This window comes from Pomacea canaliculata, linkage group LG2, assembly GCF_003073045.1.
Source record: "Pomacea canaliculata isolate SZHN2017 linkage group LG2, ASM307304v1, whole genome shotgun sequence".
NCBI lineage: Eukaryota > Metazoa > Mollusca > Gastropoda > Architaenioglossa > Ampullariidae > Pomacea > Pomacea canaliculata.
Window position 1 is genome coordinate 30,123,612 of NC_037591.1, and position 13,368 is coordinate 30,136,979.

Sequence of the window (13,368 nt, forward strand, 5' to 3'; positions counted from 1 at the left end):
TCTTGCTATTGCCTTGCACTGTTCATGCAGGTCTCTCCAAGGGGGGACGCACTGGGGACATGAGTGTAGTACGTGCTCTGACGGTTTTCGGATACCCGAGGTATGTGCATGTGTACTCTTTTACCTTTACAAATGCTATGCATTTATTCTGGAGTTACCTTTGCTAAACTGTAAACTTTGAAATGCTAACACGAATTGGAAAGATTTTTAAACGTGTAAACATGAGCTCATAGCTGACTTCCTGACATCTGAGTGAACACTTGTTCAGTTCAAGAAGTACAGGCTTGAGTTTCATGACCTCGTGTCCTGAAACGTCACAAAGGTAGGCACGGTGCTACGAAAACCAAGAAAACACTAGAGCATGGAGCTACACTCTTGGACTAGCTGCCATTTTCAGTGACATCAGAAGTTATAAGGTCGATTGTTGTGTGCTTTTCTACCCCAAAATATGAACTCACATAGCCCTGCGCAAATTTGTGTCATAAACTAACAATAGTGTAATGTTCAATTGCCCAGACAGTACTATGAACGTCATCGTCGATGTGAAAGCCTTTAAGTTATCATGCCAGCATTTCCTTTTATAGGGCTAGTGTACAGGACATCACGCACTGATACGCAATATGGTTTAGAAAATTTATTAATGTCGTCTTTCCAATCTTTAGAGGTCTTCTCGCGCAAACCACTACTCCAGAGCAATGCAAAATCTCGATCAAAAAAAAAAAAAAAAAAAAAAGGTGACAACTTACCTGGACTTTGCCACAGCAACTGAGCACACACTCTTTGCCCTCAGCGTAGCCGGGTGGGTGATGACGATCGCTACCCGTTTCTCTCGCAGACCATTGCGCACTGCCAGCAGACGGCCCACAGTTCGAGATACAAGCGACAAATCAATCACTCAATCAATAAAAATAAAAAAAATATTAATGTCATTCGCTCGACAATGAAGCCGGGTGAGTGTTGTGGCCGTATCCTGCGCGTATGTCCCTGGCCCGCCCGATGATGTTGCGGCGTTCTGGCGGCGCGGTACGCTGAGTGCTGCGGCGCAACGCACGCTGGAGCGTGTGGGAAGCTCTGGCAGTCTGTCTTCGTGCTTGATGGAGCAGTGGGGTCCTCGTGTCTGTGGAGAGATTCACTCGCACAGACAAAACTTGTGACATGTAGCTGTACCACGCTTATCGACCGCTTGTTTTGTTGTATACGTCACTGTGTGTCTTCTCTCCTCCTCCCCTTCCGGTCTCCACATGTGCCTTTCTTCCACTTCCAGAGTCAACAGCTACACACAATGGACCGTCTTTAAAGTCTAAAGCAACCGGTTGGCTGCCAACCTTTTTTTAAGAAAACAACATTAAAATTTAATGTAGAAGTCTGGACATTTTGAAATGTCACTGGTGCCGTTTCATTGGTCCGACTTGACGTCACATCCCTGAGTCATGTGTTGGTGATTGCGTCACATTCGTTTGACAGTGCAATGGCGTCAGCGTTTTTCAGAGGAACGATATTTCGATTTAACGCCTACTTTTAACGGTTTCCGAAAGAAGTCCCAAAGGCGAATGGAATCAGATGTGCGCAGTAGATTGTCCTGTGTACTGCGCATGCTTGTCCGGCATCTGATTCTCTCTCTCTCGCTGGTCGTGGTCAGCGTGTCCTGTTGATGCGGGTCATTCTGTCGTCACTTCCTGGCCGCCAATTAGCTTTGACAGATGACTGCCGGGTTAATCGATAGGATACACACTTTCTCGGGGGCTATACCCCTAGAATCGCGAAGCAGACGACAGTGAGATTCGTCTGCGCATCTGCTGCACGCGTGACACTCCGTCTCGCGCGGCCGCCAGACTTTGGCCGCCTTCACTTCCTCTAATTTACCCTCCGAAAGAATCGGATGGATCAGCAGCATCATCTCACAAGACTCACTCGTGGTCTAATGGAGCTGTGGCACAGCAAGCCCACGTAAAGCCCGCCAGTCCGGCCATTCCGTCTCGTCTGCAAGTGGAATCCACTGGTGGTGTTTAACCCTTAGCCTGAGAGTCGTCGGCAGGAGAAGCCCAGGACACTCGCTCGCTTTTTTTTATTCTTCCGGGAGTGTGGTCAAATCAGATCGTCATCGTTCGTCTCCATTCCACTCAGTCTTCTGACGGTAGAACGCTTGTCACGCGACTCTCTGCCGTCTGCTACATGTCTGGCGCCTAGTGTGAGAGATGTCATGCTGCAGATGTCCGTCTGACAGCACGTGACACAGCTTGACCTTGCTGACACAGCATCTTTTGCTTTAATCCCGCACCTCCATATTTGTTGTTGTTTTTTTTCCTTTTCTTTTTTTTTTTCTCTCTTGAAAAGGCGGCGGCATTTTGTCTCTTGTGTTCTTCTTCATTGTGATCTATGCCTTTCTCTAAATTTATTGTCTTCCTTTTTTTTTTTTTTTCTCTTGTTTCCCCCTTATGGTCTATTTCTCTCTCTCTTTCTCTCTCTCACACACAATCAAGTAAATGGCACATTTTCTGTTTACACCACAGAAGCAGGAATAATTTTTGCCACTGCTGCTACTGGATAATCTTTTACAGTTTATTAGATACCACCCTTATCAGATTCGTCATTGATAGCTGCCTGCTAGTTTTTATTGTAATAAACAATCCTGTCTCTCAGAATATTTTTCCCAAGAGTATAAGGAATTGAAAATCATTATAATTACTTATATACACAATAATAAATATATAAATATGTAGTAATTGTATCGTTGAAGTAATTTTGAGATGAAATTTTTTTAGAAATGTCACTTCTTAACGCTATTCTCATTACGAAAAGAGTCCTCCTGATTCTGCATTTGCGGGGTGTGCATGCTGATTTACAACTTTGAGAACAAGATGCTTTTCCTTGAGTTCCCAACATTACCGCAGGCAACATCCGCTCTTCAAAACTACGCCATCTGCAGTCGGTGTTGCTGATCCTTATCTTGCGGACATTTTTGTCATCAGCTGCATTCTTCATTCTCTTCTTCCAGAATTCTTTGTATCTTATCTTCCTCTTCCTTTCTCTCTAAAGCCTGGATTTCAAGCGCAGATGAGGACCTCTACATCATCAAATAACGATAAGGCGAAATGACTCTTCTGCGGTGAATGTTTCCGGAAAAAACAAACGCATGAGAGAGCATCAAACACAACGCACGGGAAACACAAGCAAAAACAAGAGATCATTCTTCTTTAACGGAGATTTCGCATGTGGGTGGGCAGTGTGGGAAGTGTGGGCAGGGTGGGATGAAAAACAGCAGATAAAAGTTCGATTTAGTGAGGCCACTGTGGGGTGAGAGACTGAGGCTGAGGGAGGGGGGAAGTTATGATTTTTTTTCTGAGGGCCGGAGGCGGGGTGTTTGCGCGGCATCCTTGTACACGTTTATCGGAAAACATTTTCTTCCTCCAGGAAGTTATTTCACCTCGATTTCAGCGGCAGTTACACAGCTCCACAGACACGTGATCATCTGCAGCTGCCTTGAGATTGATTTTTTTTCCTCCGCTCTGTTTCTATGTTACATTCCACCCCTAACCCTCGTCCCATCCCCACCGCACACACAACGCTCGGCAGTTCTGCTTACCATTCCGGGGGAGTAATGGCGGCAGAAATCGGTGCCGGGTGTCCTTTCCAGCCACTTGTTTGGTCTTGTCTGACCGTTATTCCGCGCATGCGCAGTCGAGGACCTGTGACTGCAGACTGGCAGCTTGATTCACTTGCACGTTCCTTGGAGTGAGTCCCTGTCTTCAGACAAAGAAGCAGATTGTTTTGACTGCCTAGAAGTGGAGAACGAAGGGACTACTAGTGGTCGAGTGGGGATTACGAAGGAGAAAAATAAACCAAGCCCAACATTACTCCGCGAAACACGTTCTGTAATCAGCATCTGGGTATGGAAATATATCCTGTTGTCAAAACAGCATGAACAGTATTTGGATGCCGATTTATTCAGATCACATTGACAAGCGCTTGTCTTGTATACCCAGCATGTAGGGTGTAGAGAAATCGGATTTATCTTCCAAAGCTCCCGGCCTTCATTATTGTTGGACTCTAGGACACAAAAAACCTGTTGCCATCTGCTGCCATTGTTGGCACGAAGATCTTATTAATAATGTGGAAGCATCGAAAAAGAGGGCTGCATCCTGCTCTGATAATTCGTACAATTTTGTAACGGTCTATTTAAATAATTAAGATACGCTTGAAGATGCATACAGAGCAGAAGAAAATGTAAGGAGTCAAATATGTTCCACACTTTCGGTCTTTCTTTCTTCATGCATTGTCTCGTCTATCGTCTCCTCTCGCTTTATTATTAATGATGATGGGTATTTATAATGCGCAGCACCACGACTAAGATAGATTGCACTGACAGCGCAGACCAGCAATGATGAATGACAGACAGTAGACGGTGAGATATGTACAGGTACAGAGGTAAAGCAATGAAGGTATAAAGGATGCTGTAAACAGTTGAAGCTGCATTTGATGGCTAACATGACAGAAGTATTACACGGGATTTCAGGAGTTTGGGGATAGTACTTAGTGAACAGATATGTTTTCAGAGAACGTTTGAATGTAACCTTGGAGTCAGAGTGGCGAATGTGATGTGGATGAGAGTTTATTGTCTTGTCTTACTGCCTAAACCGTCAGACCTGAGGACACAACGTACTGAGTTGAAGTCGTGAGCAGGTGATGGCAGCATCTGGACTGTGCAAGTGAACTAATACTCAGTACTAGCATCAGAAGCCAGGTGTGGGAAAGTGCATCACCACCCACCCACCACACACATCTATATTTTTTTCACTAAATAGTTTTAAAATAGTACGATGGCTCGGACTCAAAAGGCTAATAAAGAAATAAAAAGAGAACGGTTCGAAAAAGATGGCAGAAAGAAAAATCAGTGACCAGCAAAGGAGAAAGTTGTCGAACCGTCAGAGAGACTGACAACTGACAAACAAAAACATGGAATAAAAATGCAGATGGATCAGAGATAAGTGATTTGAATAGATAAAAAATGTTTTTCACATATTCTATGCTTAGCAAAACTTTGGATGGTTGTTCTTTTTGTATGTTTAGACGGCATGACAGACAGTGGTGTTGGAGTCATAACAAGTGTCAGCACACGCCAACCGAAGGATTGTGCCAACAAAGAAAGGATTCCTCCTCATTAATGTCGGAGGATTGCCGCTCGCTATGAGATATACAAACATCGCCTATAATAATACAGACAAGCACTATGACTGCTGCTTGCGCAAACAATCGTACAAGCAGGTTCAGACACCCTCCAGCTGTACGAATTTATTCTTAGTTTTGAGCATGCTTAGTTTTGCTCTATGTCATAATCTTAAAAGTTCAACGAACCATGACATACTTTTGTCGTAAGGAGTAAAGTGCATAAAATAATCCTGCCATTGATTCTTTCAACATCTGGTTACACTTTAAATACTAATGTTTTTGCTCAGATTAAACTGAAATCTCACTGCAGATGTAACATTAAAATTAAGCTGAAGTTATCAGAAATGTCAGCATCACCGCTCTTGTAAATTGAATTAATTAAACTTGAAATAGACAGGCGGACAGAATGGACGGATGCACATACGAATAATTGAATAAATGAGTCTTTTCATTCTACATCTCTTACATAGCGAACCTTTTCTAAGGGAAGTAACTATGTCTGACACGTCTCTAAGCCATTGGTAGTGCTCGCCCTTGAAATTTTGAGGGTGCCATCTTTTTATTAATGTCTACATATCAAAATAACGCTTTTCCTCAGAAGATATACTCACTGCAGTCAGAACAGGCGAGAAGAAATCCAACGAACAGCCCAATATTCATAGGCGAGGTCGGATGTTTGAATTTGTACTCAAAGTAATTCGTGAAATGCGTTGCACTTGAAAGTGAATAGGTCTCTCCGTGGCATAAAGTCACAATTTCTTATCAGAACACCTTTAATTTAATTCAACACTGCTTTCAGAACTGTAAAATCTGTGCTACACTTTCTGCTGATACTACTTCTACTACAAGACAATATTCTTTTAAACAATATTTTCTTGGTTATCAGCTCCTTTCTTTTCTTTTACTTGAGTGATCAGATTTTAAAAGTATTTAATAATAGAATAACAGTTATTTGGCACGAACAAAATCATTCTTGTAAAAGCCTTTATATCAAAAGTATAAACAGTGTCACAAGAAAAAGGTCTCTGACCTCAGTGTCAATCAAACGCTTAAAACACAATCTGTGAACTGACGATGTCTTCTGACGTTCAGGTTCAACTCCAGAGCAAGGCTCCTTGTTTCCGGCCTTCGCTGGTGTCTGTCGGGAAGACGTGCGTCGTGACGTCATGCATGGACAGAGACTGAGGGATTGTCTCATGCAGTCTGGGTTCTCCTCGCGTGCCATTTGGGTGTTGCTGCGAAGATCTTTTTAATCTTCTGCAGACAAGAAAAATACAAGAGCTTATTTGCCAGTAGTATAAAATCTAATTTAAAAAATGATGTATTACGTTTATAACAGTTAGTCTACTTTTTGAGTATTTGTAGTCAAAGCAGTTTGTCTCAATGCCAATCGTATATTTCGTTTGTTTGTCAAGTATTTCTATCTTTCTGTCCATCTACCTATCAATCTATCTCACAACTGTAATAATGCCAACATCTGATTTCTGCTTATGTCTCACTCTCTGCGCGTCCCAGATCGTTCGCACTGAAAAGCCAAATAGCAAAGAAGGAAAGAACAGCAGACAGCTAGGTGATCTCAGAGAAGAAGGGTAATCTAGAAAAGAATGTAAATTTAAAAAATCAAAACAATAAAGGGGATTGAAGGTAGACATATGTCCTTGTCTAAAGGCACGACGCCGGCTGACACCTTTGCTCATGAAGGCCTACCTGGGAAAGGCTCAGATCCCTGTTGTTACGAAATGTGCAGACTGCATGATAAACAAACCAGAGCAGAACTGGAGAAACGATGACTATCAGCAGAGTCCAGCCAAGGGCTTGTGCGAACGTGGGAAACGGCTTGCCCTTCTCAATGTAAGGTGGTTCATAGTTTATGATTCGATGCGCTAAAATTATCTACAACAAAACAAATCAAAACAGGTGATGGCCAGCTTTTAGAAAATCAAAGATTTGCTCCATAAACAAAATCTGTTTTGAAGCAAATAATAAGGGTATCTAAGAGAGAAAATCCAGGGCTTTCTCACGAGGAAAATAGGGTAATAATAAGAAAAAAAGAATATTAAGTTTCATATCTCGCAAGACTTTTAGTTGAGCAAAAAGTACCCACTGTAATAAAAACAGGTGAGAAGAAGACCCAGCAGACAGCCCAGTATTGCCAGAATGCAGGCCTGTGTCCCAACATGTGGTCTAGATCATTAAAGAAGTTCATCACGCCTACAGGTAACAAAAATACCATCTCAGTTATAAAGTAACACTTAGTTATTGTTATTGTTGTTGGTTGGGGGGGGGGGTGGTAAAAAAAAAACACAATAGTTCAATGGTAAATGAGTAACTGCAATGTTTCACAAAACACTTTTCCGATATATTCCTGCATCAACAGAATTTGATCAATGGTAACGCGGATATATTTCGCTGATTACTGAAATGAAGCAGAGTTATCAATAACATTCAGAATCCGACCCGCTTTTATTCAACATGTTGATCATTTATCTGCTTCTTCACAACTGTAGTGCAGCATTTAGGGTTTTGTTTTAAAGGAAATAAAATCCTCTTACCATAGACCCACATGACGGATATAACCTCAAAGAGAGACAGGAAAAGCACCGAGAAATCGGCTCCATAGTGGTCCATCAGCTTCACAACATAATCTCCACCCTGCCTGGCCAATCACCATCAACAAATCTTAGTTACTGCAGCTGTCGACAAAACTGTAGCTGTTCTTGTCCACTATTTTGTGGTTTTCAAGAATAAAATAATTCTTGGATAACAAAATTTAATGGCTCCATTTTCATGAAGCACGTGTACCCAACCTGTCACCCTGCCATACAAAGCCCATAGTCATGGACTCATGGTAAGCCTACACAAATTGTTTTACTATCTAGTAATTTACTGGAGGTCTCTCCCTACTTTAAAATAACTTTCTCGCTTGTTTAGCAAACATGTCAAGAGATCGCGAACTGTCGAGGGCTTACTTCAAGAGTGAGCTAGTATTACATTATGAAGTCAATTTGATGAACACTGCAAGTAGGCTTTACACAGGTAGGCAAACGTGCTTCGCTAAAACCTGGAATATAAGTATAAGGAATAGGACATGTTCTCAATTTACGGTTGTTTTTTTTTTGTTTTTTTTTTTTTTTTAATTATGAGAGATTGCGTTATCTAGCGACGACAATAAGAATGGAAGACAGTGTAGTGATGCTGATGCTGATGATGATGATGATGGCAGTTTTTACTCACAGGACATACACAAGGCAAAGCACTGATGTAGCAGAAGACACAGACTGCTACACACACTGATGTCTTCCATCTCCTCAACCAAGGAAACTCGTCTTGGATACACGTCAACACAGTCTCCAACATTGCGAACTGAAGTGGATCAAACATCTAACGTTATTGACAAAAAATAAGTAGAGCTATCGGTATGGGCCTGTCGCGAACCCATGAATAAGGGGTAGGAGCCGCTATCTCCGATTACCAATATACCCAGCTCGTAAAGAAGTAACAGGCTGGGTATATGTGCTCCATAACGCCAAGGTGGTATCTATGAAGCAACATTGGAAACTCAAGGACAAGTATATTCTTTCCAAAGTTACAAAGAGGTGCCCAGACCCCGCAGATGTTTTACTCCAGAAAGTTATAAGGCGATTTCAAAGGTGTTGGGTAAAGGAACTTTGGTCAAGTGCTGTCCATGGGGGTATGGACTCGCTTTATAACTTCAGAAACAAAACCCTTACCCTTGAGTTCCCCGCTTTGCCTTGGACAAACGTCTTTCTCATTTCAAAGCTACGGCCCCAGGACGAAAGCGGCACGAAAGTTCAGTCAGTTCATTCTTACCTGACTGTCCACCCCCAGCGTGAGGAGCATCACAAAGAAGACAAATGACCAGAAATGTGGAACAGGGAGCTGAGACACCGCCTCGGGGTATGCCACAAACACCAGACCGTAACCTCCATAGCATCGACAGAAGAATTGAATGCAAGTCTTTTATATTGAATGATTATAATTTCTTAAATCTTTTTATAAATGTTCACTAGCTCACTTCTATGTTTCTCTTCTTCTCTCTTTCTCTCTCTCTCTCTCTCTCTCTCTCACACACGTGCCCTTACGGATTAGTGCTGCATGTAGACAGCAACTGCAGAAGAGAACAGGATTGTTTCGTACCTGAGGTGGCCACGTCTTCTATGGGAACTCCCATTGTGTGCGCCATGTGACCGAAGGTGGTGAAGACTACAAAGCCAGCTATGATACTTGTCGAGAAGTCGGCGCAGGTAATTAACAGAGAATCACTAGGACAGACACAATCACTGAGGTAAGGTAAGTGTTTCAGTCTCCATGGTCTTAGATGATACTTTTAATGTGATCACTGGCGCGCGCCTCTAACACCACCACCTCTAATCCCCAAGTGATGAATGAATGAATGAACAGATAAGGCTAGCAATGAACTCAATGGCGATAATAGACTTCATTTTACCACTTTCTCATATGTAGTGACATAACCTTAAGAAAATTTCATTAAAAAAAAGACATTTTTTACCCATACAACTTGTTGTTAAATTTGTTGTAGCTGGCAAACATGATGATCCCACCGAATGAAACACCGAGGGAGAAGAACATCTGTGCAGCTGCTGCTACCCACACCTGTAAAAAAAATCCACGAAATAAACAAACAGATGGTGGTGAGGAACAAGTAAGGTTCATAGAAAAAAACGAATAATAATTACATTGATGTCCATTAGCTGATCCCACTTGGGCACAATGAAGAATCGAACGCCTGTGTCCGCACCTTCCAGCATGGAGCCCCGGATGAGAAGAATCACCAAGACCACATAGGGAAAAGTCGCGGTGAAAGCGTACGACCTGCCAAAAGGATAGTTTCGACTAAAATTTTTAATCAAGTACCTCTTATGAGATAAACAAAGACATTGTTTTTAAAAATTGAGGAAAAATACCAATTTGTCTTCTGAATATAGCATCTAAGCAAGAGCACCCGGTGTTGCCAGGGTGGTGTGTCATTGCCTGACATGCTGTCAGTGTATTTATATACTTGTTGACTAGATCACAGGGGCAGGAGAGGCAGTATGGGGAGAGAAACATAGCACACACACACACACATCGCCACACTCTGTTACCAGACAAATAAGATGTGATACATTTAAAATATCTTTCTGCGAGACTAGCCACTGTTATCTCTTCAAGAAGTGAAGTACTAAATGAGAGAATATAGAAAAAGAAAACTCTGCAGACTGTCGAGTTCGTTCTCCGACTTAAGCCCTTAGCACGTCCTTTCTATATTTTAGTTATCAAACTTTACCTTTCCTGAAGTCTTGATGCCTTCTGAGAGACACAGTGCAACCAAAAGCCAAGCCAGGAGAAGACACATGGCTAGCTCCCAGATTGGAGTTCCCATTTTCTCTGGCTCAATGCCGTCTGATATCCTTATCACATCTTTACTGGAAAAAAGATTTATTTTTAGAACAGTTTGATATTAAACTATTGAAAAAGAGCTTCAAGAACTCGAGAGTGCAATGCTAGGTAAAATGTGCATGCGTATCTGCCTGCATGCATGACTGAGTTTGAGTTAAATGAGCGAAAAAGGCGCACTCAATTAACAGGATGATTTAAAAAAAAATTTTTTAATTATTTTTTTGTCATTTAACAAACCTTCTGCACATAAATAGAAACTGGCCCTGCGATTGATAAGATGTAGAGACCTCCCTAGACATTTTGAAACTCTGTCAGACTTTAATGAAGTAGAAATATTTCGTTGAAAAACACTTTCGGCTAAAAGCGACTTACTAAAAGTAGAGTTCTGGGGCTGTCTTGTACTTAGGTGTGCAATTGAAGGTGAAAGCAGTGTCGATGTCCACATTCTTGGTGCACTGGCACGAGCCCAGGCTCTCCATGTGAGAGACGTTAGAGGTGCACGGCACAGGCGCATAGACTCTGCCCTCTGGGGAACAGTCAGTCCACTCCTGCCAGAAGTAAACAAACATATTGGGCACTCACGACGGTCTGTTGTGCTGTTAGCTATAACTATTCTCCGAGCTCTCCTTCGCTTTTGCGTACACGTTACCAGCTTGTCAGTTGTTGTAGTTTGTTTTGTGTGTTTGTTTGTTTTTCCTGCCACTAAGAATATCATCTTCATCAGTAGGCCACAGTTTGTTGATAGGTGTGACTCCTACTAGTAAGATTACGATTGGAGGACAACGGAATGTCTCGTCGACGATGCTTTCTCGAAGACAACGAAGGTAATGGGCAAAATGAATACACTCTCATGTACTACAATAACGAAGGAAGACGTCACCATTCTGTGTGCTCATTATTTCATTGATTGCACTGCTTGTGTCTTTGAAGAGAGTCTCGGTGATTTTAATAAGTTTCTGTTTTGTACTGACCGGCCCCCACCAGGCGAGAAAATTCTTCATGCCACACCATCAAAAGCTTATTTCGATGCTTCTCACCCAGAGTTATTTCTTGCTCTTAGTGCGCAAACACACACGCACGCACTCGCGAACTCACACATGGAGGATACGCTAACCCGCGCACGTTTTCAACCATATTCACACTTACTGAAACTCTTTTTTGCATTAAAAAAATAAAAAAAAAACTTACAGGCTTGCACTTTGTCCAGGGCAACGTGCTTTGCATGGTGGCGAAGATGAAGTATATAGTGTAGGCCATGATGACGTTGTAGTAGATACTCACAACCAGGGACATAACGCACATGGAGATACCTATACCTCTGGCAGCCGGGTTCAACTCCCAACACTTGGTTGGTCCTTGGCCCGAGTACTGGCCCAGTATCAGCTCCAGCAAGTACTGCGGCTTGCCAATGACCAGCTGCAAGATGATGTACGCCAGCAGGAAGGCAGCTGCAATAATAACAAGGTAGGGGCATCCTCCTGTACCGCCCAGAACTTACTAAATACATTCTAACAGACGACTTACATGCAGACATGTATATGTACAGACATGTCATCCTACGAATTAAAATGTACAAGACGCCATCATTTCTCATTGTGTTTCCTTGCCATATAATCCATTTATTTTCCTTATCTCCGGGGTAACGCGCTATTATTAGACAAGGAAAGTGCTGAAACTATAAACCTTCGAAGTGTCGTAAAGTTCCGTTTAATTAGCAATTAATTGGCAAACAAGTTCAGACAACATCTTGACCAAAGTTCTTAACTCGTTATCTCCCCTTACACGATGCTTGGGACATGTACTTAAATTTTTACATTATTCGGACGTGAAACTTCTGTCTTGAGGAATGCGCATGTTACAAATGAATAGTAGTTATTTTAATTGTTTTACATCACTTGTATTTTCGTTGCAACCCTGAGCTTTCTAATTTTCTTGTCTCATTTACTGTCAGTAGAGGCAAATGATATCAGCAGTTAAATTTTATTTTTGACTATGTGAAGCAACAATTACTCATACTGACTTGCTGCTTACGATCTTTGGACTTTTTGTTCCTTGGATTCGCGAGTATAGAACCCAAAGCTCTTACAGTAGACATCGTTCATAGCTTTAGCTTTAATACCGTAAGTAAGAATTTAATGAATAAGTTAACGATAAATAGCTGCCTTGTAACTCAAGGGTGGGGAACGTCTAGCCCGCAGACGTATTTGTTGTGTGTATGTGTGTGTGTTCGTGTGATTCCAGTATTCTTCATACTATTTCTCACCACCACCGTTCTGGTAAGCCAGGTACGGGAATCTCCATACGTTGCCTAATCCACACGACAGTCCGATGCAGGACAGGAGGAACTCCGTCTTGTTATTCCATTGGTCTCGTTCGGGCTCGTTTTGATTACTCTGGTCCTCGGATAGAGGCTGCGACGGGGCGACCTTCATGGAGAAGAATACCAGCAAAGTCCAGTCAACGTCAGCCGCTTCAAGTGGTAAACATTGCGAGAAACAAATGTCCATCACTAGGCTACGCACAGTCCCAAGTCTCACATCCCTGTGCTGACCATACGTTGTGCTCCATCACTATCTTGCTGTGACGACAAAGTACTAGTTGACGTCATGTCGAATTACTATTTGACGTCATGTGTGTCAAGGGCGTGAGCGTTTTAGAACAACAAAAACACGTAGCAGATCGAAATAATCTCGAGACCAAATGAAATTCTTATAATCCTAATATTTATCATCTATGAAAGCAGCGATGTTTGAAACAGTGAAGGTGATTCAGTAATATGCA

At 42.2% G+C, this 13,368-nt stretch overlaps 2 protein-coding genes across 4 annotated transcripts in view; both read right to left on the reverse strand.

Annotated features, from left to right (window-relative positions):
- LOC112556636 (hornerin-like) overlaps positions 1–4,406 on the reverse strand; it is a 76,583-nt gene extending 72,177 nt beyond the window's left edge. The window contains exons 1-2 of one of the 3 annotated variants that reach the window (XM_025225815.1): positions 3,584–4,406; positions 747–846 (exon numbers count right to left, since the gene is read on the reverse strand). The gene's annotated coding sequence lies outside the window, so the exon portion shown is untranslated. Of the gene's footprint in view, positions 1–746; positions 2,707–3,583 lie in introns of those variants that run through there. The other 2 variants (XM_025225816.1, XM_025225814.1) reach the window with 2 other exon arrangements.
- Positions 4,407–6,136: 1,730 nt separating this feature from the next.
- Positions 6,137–13,185, reverse strand: LOC112555700 (sodium- and chloride-dependent glycine transporter 2-like). Its single transcript, XM_025224195.1, has 13 exons — positions 12,851–13,185; positions 11,776–12,035; positions 10,960–11,135; positions 10,470–10,613; positions 9,885–10,020; positions 9,698–9,801; positions 9,325–9,449; positions 8,998–9,110; positions 8,401–8,529; positions 7,719–7,818; positions 7,271–7,377; positions 6,874–7,059; positions 6,137–6,423 (listed from the first exon to the last, which is right to left on the reverse strand). Exons 1-13 carry the CDS (start codon positions 13,092–13,094, stop codon positions 6,361–6,363), a joined length of 1,887 nt encoding a protein of 628 aa, XP_025079980.1. The 5' UTR covers positions 13,095–13,185; the 3' UTR covers positions 6,137–6,360.
- Between the last annotated feature and the right edge of the window lie 183 nt (positions 13,186–13,368).

Bases quoted from the DNA above. Each gene is read 5' to 3' on its own strand.
- LOC112555700 (XM_025224195.1), bottom strand. From the start codon at position 13,094: ATGGACATTTGTTTCTCGCAATGTTTACCACTTGAAGCGGCTGACGTT. The intron at 11,136-11,775 runs GTAAGTTTTTTT...TACTTCTGGCAG, and splicing joins CCTGGACAAAGTGCAAGCCT to GAGTGGACTGACTGTTCCCC. The intron at 8,530-8,997 runs GTAAGAATGAAC...GATCCACTTCAG, and splicing joins CGCTGGGGGTGGACAGTCAG to TTCGCAATGTTGGAGACTGT.